The 9,591-nt window shown below is 35.5% G+C and overlaps 1 protein-coding gene across 1 annotated transcript; it reads right to left on the bottom strand.

Annotated features, from left to right (window-relative positions):
• Window positions 1-6,692: 6,692 nt before the first annotated feature.
• On the bottom strand, window positions 6,693-8,599 carry LOC5573239 (zinc finger protein 626). Its single transcript, XM_001660767.2, has 3 exons — window positions 8,518-8,599; window positions 8,159-8,373; window positions 6,693-8,056 (listed from the first exon to the last, which is right to left on the bottom strand). The coding sequence occupies exons 2-3, from the start codon at window positions 8,285-8,287 to the stop codon at window positions 6,797-6,799; spliced, it is 1,389 nt and encodes a 462-aa protein (XP_001660817.2). The 5' UTR covers window positions 8,288-8,373; window positions 8,518-8,599; the 3' UTR covers window positions 6,693-6,796.
• Between the last annotated feature and the right edge of the window lie 992 nt (window positions 8,600-9,591).

Below are 9,591 nucleotides of genomic sequence, written 5' to 3'. Positions count from 1 at the left end.
GTAACTAGTTTCCTCTTTTGTGCTTGATTTGAACTCTAGTGGAAAATTCTACAGGCTTCAAAGAAAGCTTCAGAGACTCTGATGTGACAACATTATTGAAAAATGTCTTCTCGGATTCCTCGAGGAAAAGTTTCTGGAATTTTCTAGTGCCTTCTCCAAAAATTTCTCCTGGTATACTCTCAGGGACTTCATCTGAGATCTTTTTAGAAATTTCTCCATTAATTCGTGTCGAATTATCCAAAGTTTTTCAAAGTGTACTTAGAGAATTTCTCCAGAATTTGCTTTACAAAATCCTTGAGCACTTCAACGCCACCAGCTCCATAGATTTCCCAAGTGATTACTCTGAAAATTTTCTCGGTGACTAATCAGAGATTTTTCCACTAATTCTTCTCATACTTAATGGTGATTTCTCCACTTCTTACTCTAGCAGTTCTTCTAAAGATTCCCACAGGAGGACTTTCAAGAAAATCCCAAATGGTTTTTCGAAGAATCCTCAAGGATTTCTCCCGCCGATTTTTTTTTAGTTCAATCCAGTTCAGTTTTATCTAAGGAATAGCTCCAAATTCATCCACGATTTTTTCCTGTAAATCTTTTAAGATGTTTCAGGGACCCAGATAGCCGTAGCGGTAAACGTACAGCTATTCAGCAAGACCAAGCTAAGGGTCGTGGGTTCGATTCCCACCAGTCGAGGATCTTTTCGGGTTGGAAATTTTTTTGTCTTCACAGGGCATAGAGTATGTTCTGCCATACGATATACACATGCAAAAATGGTCAATTAACAAAGGAAGCTCTCAGTTAATAGCTGTGGAAATGCTCACAAGAACAGTAAGCGGAGAAGCAGGCTCTGTTCCAGTGAGGTGACAGAAAAAAAGAAGAGCAACATGTTTTCCAGGAGTTTTATAATCAATTCGATCAATGATTCATCATTAAGTTCATTTGGGAATTTATCTAGAAATGGTGCCAAAATTTCGTCCATGAATTACTTTTGAAGTTCTTCCAAACAATCACATAGAATCTTCAAGAATACTTAAAAATTTAATTTGAGGTTTCCATCAGCAAATTTTACAGCAACTGTTCTGGTCATTTCTACACAAGTTTTTCAATGTTCAATATTTTTCAAGGAATGCCTGCAGAAAACCTTCAGAATTTTATCCAGGGATTCATTTGACAATGTTTTGTAATAATCATCTTATCAATCCATCTAGAAAATAAAAATTCCAAGACTTCCTCAGAAGTTATGGAGTTTTAAGAGATCGTCGAAGATTTCATAAGGAATTTATACATAAATTTCCTCAGAAATTTCGATAGGATTCGTCTTTGGATTTCAAAATTGTATTCAAAATGTTATTTTTATGATTCTTTGATAAATTCTTTAAAAACTTTTTTGGGAATTTTCTCAAAGAATTTCTGCTAGAGAAAAATCTCTGGATTAATTACTAAAGGTATCTTTAGAGAAATTCTTGGTTGAAGTCTTGGAGTCCTAAGGAATCAGTGGAGGCATACTAAGCGAAATAATTGCTTGAGTTCTTGGAAATGTCCTGACCTTCAGGATTTTTGTTGTTGAATCTCTGGGGTTACCCTAAAAAAATCCTGGTCGAATTCTTGAAGGTATCTTTAACTAGATTCATGGAGAAATTCCTTGAGAAGGCCGTTTAAGAATTAATGAAATATACTATTTGTTTTTTAAGCTATCGGGCTCTTTTTTGACCCCCGTATGCATCTATTAAAAATGCTTTTTATTAAAAGGTTTAAGATAATTCTACTGAGCAAAAACCCCTACATGCCAAAGGGAATCACGGAAGTACTCAAGTGGTTATTTACCCTTTTGTAATCTTCGGAAAATTGAAAATATTTAACTAAAAATGTCTTGCCGGATTTCCTAGAAAGTTCTTATAAAAATATGAATTTCCTGATTTTGTTTTCTTAGTTCTTGTTCTTTTAGTGTTTTTGGCCTCAAGCAAAAGGTCTTTGAAGTTCCTATTTTAACCCCTCTACCGGCAGCTTCATTTTTTACCGCAAAATTCAAATTCAAATCGTTATAACTTTTTTGTTTTTCAATAGTTCGGCCCCATTTTTTCACAAGTTCTCAAAAAACTCTTCTAGTTGTAGGGTCTGTGTCATCTGGTTTTGAAGATATTCTAAAATTCCTTGGGGGACCGACCCGTAACCAGAACCTCCCGTTGATTTCTCAGGCTACAGAATTTTAATCGTATTCGGGTATCCACTCTTCGGAACAATACATTAATGAGAGTATGTTGTGAAAAAATGAAGCAATATGGTGCAGCCGTCTTTAAGTAATGAGCATTAGGGTTTCTGGAACCACGCTGGCCAAATAAAGATCTTAAAAACTTCAAAAAACATCATCTCGTAATTTTTAGATATCTCCAAGAATTCTTAATTGATTTGTATGATTTTTTCAGAGTAGCTACTTATTACCTGGCATTATAAAGCCCACATTTTATTTTTTTTAATAAATTGGTCAAAAACAAAATGGCCGCCATATACATTTTATATGGAAAATGTCGGTTCCCCAAGGAACATCGGAATATATTTAAAACCAGATCATCAATGATTAATATCGACACAGATTCTTAAATTAGAAGAGTTGTTTGAGAACTTGTGAAAAATGGTGCAAAAATATTGAAAAACAAAAAAGTTATAACGATTTGAATATTTATTTTGCGGTAAAAAATAAAGCTGCCGGTAGAGGGGTTAACGGCGCGCAGTCGCTCCCAGCCCTGCATGATTTTCCTTCAAAAAATGTTCTAGGAATTTTTTCAACATTTTATCCAGGGATACTATTTTTCCAAATATTTTTCAAGTTATTTCTCTCCCCATGGATTCTTCGAAATGTCATTTAAAGTTTCTCTTCACAAATTTCTACAAGAAGGTATTTCTTTCGTCCAATGTTGTTCAAAAGTTTCTTTCAAAAAATCTTGTTATCCAGAGATTCGATTGATTTTTTTCTATAATTATCTTAGCAATTCATCTAGAAATCTTTTAGAAACTTTCTTAAGAGCCATTCAGAGATTCATGGAGGAGTTCATTAGAAATTTCTGCATTTTTTTTTCTCTTGGGGGTACGACTATGATACTGATGTTTGAAGCTATGGCTTTCAGTCTTAAATAAAATTCTAAAACAAATTTTCGCTTACATGCAATGTTTCGGACACATGTATTGCAACTTTTTTGAATTAGTTATTTTCCCACGGTAAAAAAATAGCACGTTCGATTTAATATAATGATCACTTGACTCAATTCAAAACACCAATCACCATGATTTGAAAGGTTCTAACCTTGGATTTGCTCTACTGTCTCTAGAACTAGACTCTGAAGTGAAAAGTAGTTGATTTTGAACATCATGTCATTTCTATGAAAGCAATCATTGACAGTTCGTTGTAGAAAGTGATTGAGATCAATTCAACCCCTTTTAACAGATGCGAGGTGGTGTCGAGGTAAGACACTAGACTTGCACTCCGAAGATTGGTGGTTCAAATCTGGGTCAGGCGGAAATGTTCATTTTAACTTTTTTTTTAATTTCAAATCAAAACATGCAACGTTGAATTCAAGTGCTGTTACCTTGAATTTGTCAAGATTCAACAGGAGTGCCAATCCAAGTGCAGAACTATTGATAGCATGGTGCTTATTTTTTACCGTGTCGTTGCAAAGGCTATTTTGAATTTTTAATTTTGTCCAACAACATAGCACATAGTCTTGTTTTAAGTACCTATACGGACGTAGCATCTGAACACGATGCGGACCGCAAACTCTGCCCTGAGGAGTCGAGAAAATTTCATTTACGAAAAGATCACTTGGAATTAGAACCCGCGACCCTCAACTTCGTCTTGCTGAATAGCTGCGCGGCTATCTGAGCCCCTAAAATATTTCGAATTTTATAGTGGAATGGGTACCTATAAGTAAATGTAAACCGAATTTAGTTCTATTCCATTTCATTTAATTTGAACTAGAGTTTTTAGTTTGACAGATACGTGTCCAAATGATTGACGTATTTCTTATTTTAAATGATTGATTTTTTTTTAAAAGATAGGAGTTCGGTTTCGAAATTAAACCAAAAAAGTTTATCGTTACATTTCAAAGTATTTTTTAACTTAAATAAAAACATTGTAATTTCCACGAAAATCAAGAATGATCCGAAAGTGCCTTTAATCATCAAAGTCAGATAAGAACAAAATATAATATTCGAACTTAAGAAAAAAAAGCCTTTCCTTTGGAATGAAATTGAGATTTATGAACATCTGCGATGTATTCTGAAAATTTCTCTGGAAGGAGTTTTGTCTTTTTTCATAGATGATAACATAGAAGAAACCTACCAGGAATTACTACATTTGAGTTCAACTCCTCATTTGAATAGACATTTCTTTAAGAATCTTTTCAAGACTTGTTTTGGATTCCTCGTGACATTACGGCAAGTATAACTGCTCGTTTTGCTGTAGAGTTCATTCACATATTACTCCGAAGATCTCTTCATGAGTTTGATTTGTGATTTTTCACGAACTTTCTAAGTAATTCGTTTAAATACCTTCATGAATTTAATCTGTATTTTTTCTGGTTTCCCTATGACTTTAAACAACATTTCCGTTTAGAGCATCTTCAAGAATTCAAAATTCCTTCAGGAATCTCCGAAATATTTCAAAAAAAAAAAAATCCCAAGGAAGACTTCAAAGAATTTTTCCAATCATTTATCAAGGGATGTCTCCTGGGAAATATCAAGCAAATTTGTCAGATTTTTTGGACAAAATTTTGAAACGAACCGTGAAAAATTTCCAAGGAAATCATAGAGTAATCTTTGATTAAACTAGTGTGGGTCTCATTCCAAATATGCCGATATATTCCTTAGATGATCTCTTAAAGAAGTCGATTCCTAGTGAAGTTTTTTCTTGGATTTTCTTAATAAATTGCTGAAAAAACATTCGAATCTCTGATCAATGCCATACAAGGCTTTTTAAAGAAATTCGCACTATATTTCTAAAAAAAATGTATGAATGATCGGAACAATAACTGTAATAATTGCTGTAGTATTAACTGCTGTGATCCATGGAGATTTGGATTTTTACTTAAAAAAATATTCGAGAAATGTTTGAAGCGCAGTAATAATTTGTTGATAAAATGTTGGAGAAAAGCCGAAAGAAATTTCTGGAAAAACTTGATGAGGAGTTCTTAGAAAATTAATACATTTCACTGAAACATAACTGAAGAAATTTTTGAAGCAACTGAATGAATAAGAAAAACATAATTTTTCAAATAAAGCTTATGAAAATGCTTAGAATAAATTTAAAAAAGCGTTTTAAGAATTATTGTAGGGTTTCTTGCAAAAATTTCTAAACGTTATTTTTTGAAAGCTCTGTCTGAAATGTCAAGTAATTGAAGAAATCGATGAAAGAACTAATAAAAATACACCTGGACGACATCCAATCGCTAGGATTCCTTCAAAGTAATCTCTGTGAAAATTACTAGGGGTAGTGGCGTTGGAGTGCTCTATAATTATCTGGACCATATTGTTATGAAATTCCTATAAGCGCATCCCTTTAGAAATTGCTGAAGGAATTTCTGGAGAAATCAAAAATTTCGAAACGTTATTTATTTGAAAGCTCTGAAATTTGGCTTTGTGGAAGAACTCCTGTACTGTAGGATATGTAGCAAATGTCAAGTAAGTGAAGAAATCGATGAAAGAACTAATGAAAATACACCTAGACGACATCCAATTGCTAGGATTCCTTCAAAGTAATCTCTGTGAAAATTACTAGGGGTAGTGGCGTTGGAGTGCTCTATAATTATCTGGACCATATTGTTATTAAATTCCTATAAGCGCATCCCTTTAGAAATTGCTGAAGAAATTTCTGGAGAAATCACTAGAATGCCAGAAACCTTCTTGGGGATCTGAGAAAAATATCATTATGAACATGTGAAACAGTCGCGGAATAGTATCTAAAGGTTTCTCTGGGGTGTCTAGAGTTTTGCGCCAGGATTCATTGCAAGCGGGTTAAGGCAAAACGTGGTTTTAGAGACTTGCATTAAAATAGTGACCAAGACTCTACAAAGAAACCTGCTTACCTGGTAAATGTATCATTTTTCGTACCTGTAGTAATTTTTGCTCTTTCCCTACAAAGTTTATTATTTTAGTAGAAAAGACGAGAAAACATATTTGGATATAAAAATTGGACTGTTCTCAACTATATTTCACATGCTCATGAACGACACCCAACTGTAACTGGGAACTGTACTTGCCTCTACTGAATAAATAAAAATGATCAAAAAATTAAAGGACTGCACATCACATAGATTGCGGCGCAACCGAAAAAAAAATTAATTGAAATAATTTATATCGCAAAAAGAACTTGGGCTACCATATATTACTAATTCAACATAATTTCCTTAACGCTCAACGCTCCGTCATCGTAATCATCGTCATCATCGAAATTTCAAAAGCAGTTTTTCTGTTCAAAACTGAAATTTTTTCGACGAAAATGTGTTCACCGTGTTGTAGTTGGAGAATTGAATACAGTGAACACTTTTTCCTGTAAATTTTCTTGACTTTGAACGAAAAAACTGCCTTTGAAAATTGCGAAATCGATGACGGATCCTGCCCCCTTAATTGTGGCCATCGATACCTGGTTGGTCTCTTTTTCCTGGCATGATTTCTCTAAAGATCTTATTGTTTAAAACAATCAGTCGTTTACCAGCCCTGCGATTACGTTCAATTTAGCTTTCATAGATTTTCCCAATTTTATTGTATTCATCAAACAGTTTTCCTATCACGCAGATACAAATTCACTCCTCTAATCGATTAGCCTAGCCGCTTTCTGCTTGCCCTCCATCCATTCCTGCGGATGTCGGTTCTTCCGATGTTGGTACAGGTTCGCATTCGAGTTCATTTCCATTCCACAAAACTCGCACGAGTACAGCTTCTCCCCGGTGTGTGCCGCTGCCCGGTGTTCCTTCAGGTTGATACTTCTCTTGAACTGTTTGCCGCAAATCTCGCACTCGAACGTTTGCCCTCCATGAATGTTGCGCCGGTGGTTGACCATCGCCTTCATGTTGGGGTACGTTTTGTGGCATACGTCGCATTCGGCTTCCTTCGACTCGTGTATTTCGATCATGTGTCGCCGAAGTCTGTTCTTCCGGCTGATCCATGTGTTGCAGATTTGGCACCGAGCTCCATCCTCACGTGTGAGCTCCTTGTGAACCACACTATGCGAGTCCATGGCCCCACGGGATTTGAACTCTTTGCCACAAACGTCGCAGATGAACTGTCGTTCCTCAGTGCTATGCATTATGGACATGTGGCTCTTCAGATTGTACACGTTAGATAGATTTTTCCCACAGATTGAACAATCTACCCGCTCATGCAGCTTGAGATGAGATTTGAGGGAGTTCTCCTTTTGAAACGATTGAGGACATTTCTCACATTTAAAGGGCTTATCCACATCAATTGAGTGCTTGTTCGAATGATGAACCTGCAGTGCTTTTTGGTCTGCAAATCCCTTTCCGCAGACTTCGCACTTGGATGGTCTCAAATGGAGGTTGATGTGATGCAACAGTTTGAACTTATATTGGAAACTCTTGTTGCATTTGACGCATTGAAGTGTCGGTTTCCGTCCGTGCAGTTTTTTACTATGCTGCTTCAAGTGTTTGAAGGTTTCGAACGCACTCGAGCACGTATCGCAGTTCAAAGTGAAAAATTGCAAAATCAAACGATCATCTTCGGTGACATTGATCTCATCCACAGCGCCTTGGGAAATGTCAGATTTGTTATCGTCATCCTCATTGGCATCATCCTCCACTGGGGTCAATTCCATCGGTTCGACCTTTTCATCTGTGAATGATTCCTCCAACTCCTCCTCTGGTTTCACTTCCTCTACGTGGATCACTTCATCCTTCACAATTATTTCGACTTCGGCTTTGACTTGAGGGAGCAGGATCATCGACAGTAACTGTTCCTGGTTGCATCTTACGCTTTCCACAAAACCGTGAAATTCCGAAATCTTCTTGAAACATGTCGAACACACCTTCGTTGGGAGTTGGTCATTGGCAGCGAACTAGAAATAATTTTGGATAATTAGCTGAGTAATCTAAAACCATGAAGATAATTTTGAACCGAATGTTTTACCATTGATAAGTTTACTTTAAGGAAAACCTACCAAAACATTACAAACAGCATTCAATTTGGAACGAAAGGATTCATCGTCGATTGAAGATGTGGATCGCTTTCCTGAAACAAGGCTCAAGCATAACCGGCACTTAAGATCTAATCTATCTGCGTTAGACATTTCACTGAAGCTAATCAAAAAACACTATTTATTGCAAAAAATAAACGTAAGTAATACTTTAACAATGATAAACTTATGCCATCAATAGGCCTATTCACATGACGTCTCAAATCAGCTGATCGGGAAGCACTTTGACAGTTCTTCTATGAAAATGACAGGCCCGTGTTAGCACCGGTCCTCCACCGATGTAAACAAATGCATAGACGGATCTGTCACATGAAAAGGCCTATGATTCCAATAAGGAAGGATAGATACTGTATACTGCTGTTTTGTTTTTGCGGTACAGTACTACAGCACTACGCCCAGATTGAAAATGAGTTTAGACATCCAAACCTCATATAGGTAAAAAACAATCGATGTCGTGGTGACATCGAATGTATAGTTCTAAAATGAAATCATGTGCAGGTATCCGAAAACGGCATAACATAAGAGCAAAAGTTAGTGAGAAAAACGAAACTTCAAAGTTCTTTTCGATGTATCTTTTTTGTTTGCCAACAGTGTAGGGTAAAATGGGGCTAATGAGGTACTCGAAGTGAGGCGCTCATCGATTCTGTATTTTTTTGTTATTTTATTGCTTCTCAATTAGTAATATATAATATAGACTCTTTATGAATATTATATTATAGAGTATGAACATTTTTCAAAATCATACGATTAATTTGTTTTATGGTTACCATCCGTCCTGATTTAGCAGGAATGTTCTGCTTTTGAATTATATTAGAAGCAATCAATCAGAACGATTTTTGATATTTGAGGGTTTATGTTGAGTAATTTTTCCATACACGAATTCAAAAGCAATGTCGGTTTGACTAAAGTGATTTTTTACATTTCTTATAATTGCCATAACTTAACTGAATTAAGGAATATCTACAGTGTATCTTCAACAAAGTTGTAGATTTGGACGAGATGATCAAGTTTGATGAAGATAATTTTTGTGTAGGGCTTTCATGTTTTCAGATAAATCAATTATAATTCAAAAATCAAAAATTTAATTTTAGTCGTATCGTTATTACTTTTAAACTCGTGATTGAAGAAATTTCTCTGAAATATATATCGAAATTCAAGTTACGTTTGATGTGCTGTAAACTGCCGTGAATCGCAAGTCAGTGCCATTTGCATTTTCGTCAAAATTGAGTTGAGTTCAGTTTTCAACGTATTTTCCAATGCTCTTCCAGCTGCCCTGATGAGATAATAAAATTTGTTCGGAAAAATTTGGAAAAAACAGCAAATCAAATTGTCCCATAATGAAAAGTAACCGCATAACAGTCCCACTATATATTTCCGCTTCGTATAACACAAAAATG

Source organism: Aedes aegypti, chromosome 2 (genome assembly GCF_002204515.2).
Source record: "Aedes aegypti strain LVP_AGWG chromosome 2, AaegL5.0 Primary Assembly, whole genome shotgun sequence".
NCBI classification, from domain to species: domain Eukaryota; kingdom Metazoa; phylum Arthropoda; class Insecta; order Diptera; family Culicidae; genus Aedes; species Aedes aegypti.
Note: the sequence above shows the minus strand (reverse complement) of the source record. Positions and strands in the feature narration are given on the sequence as shown.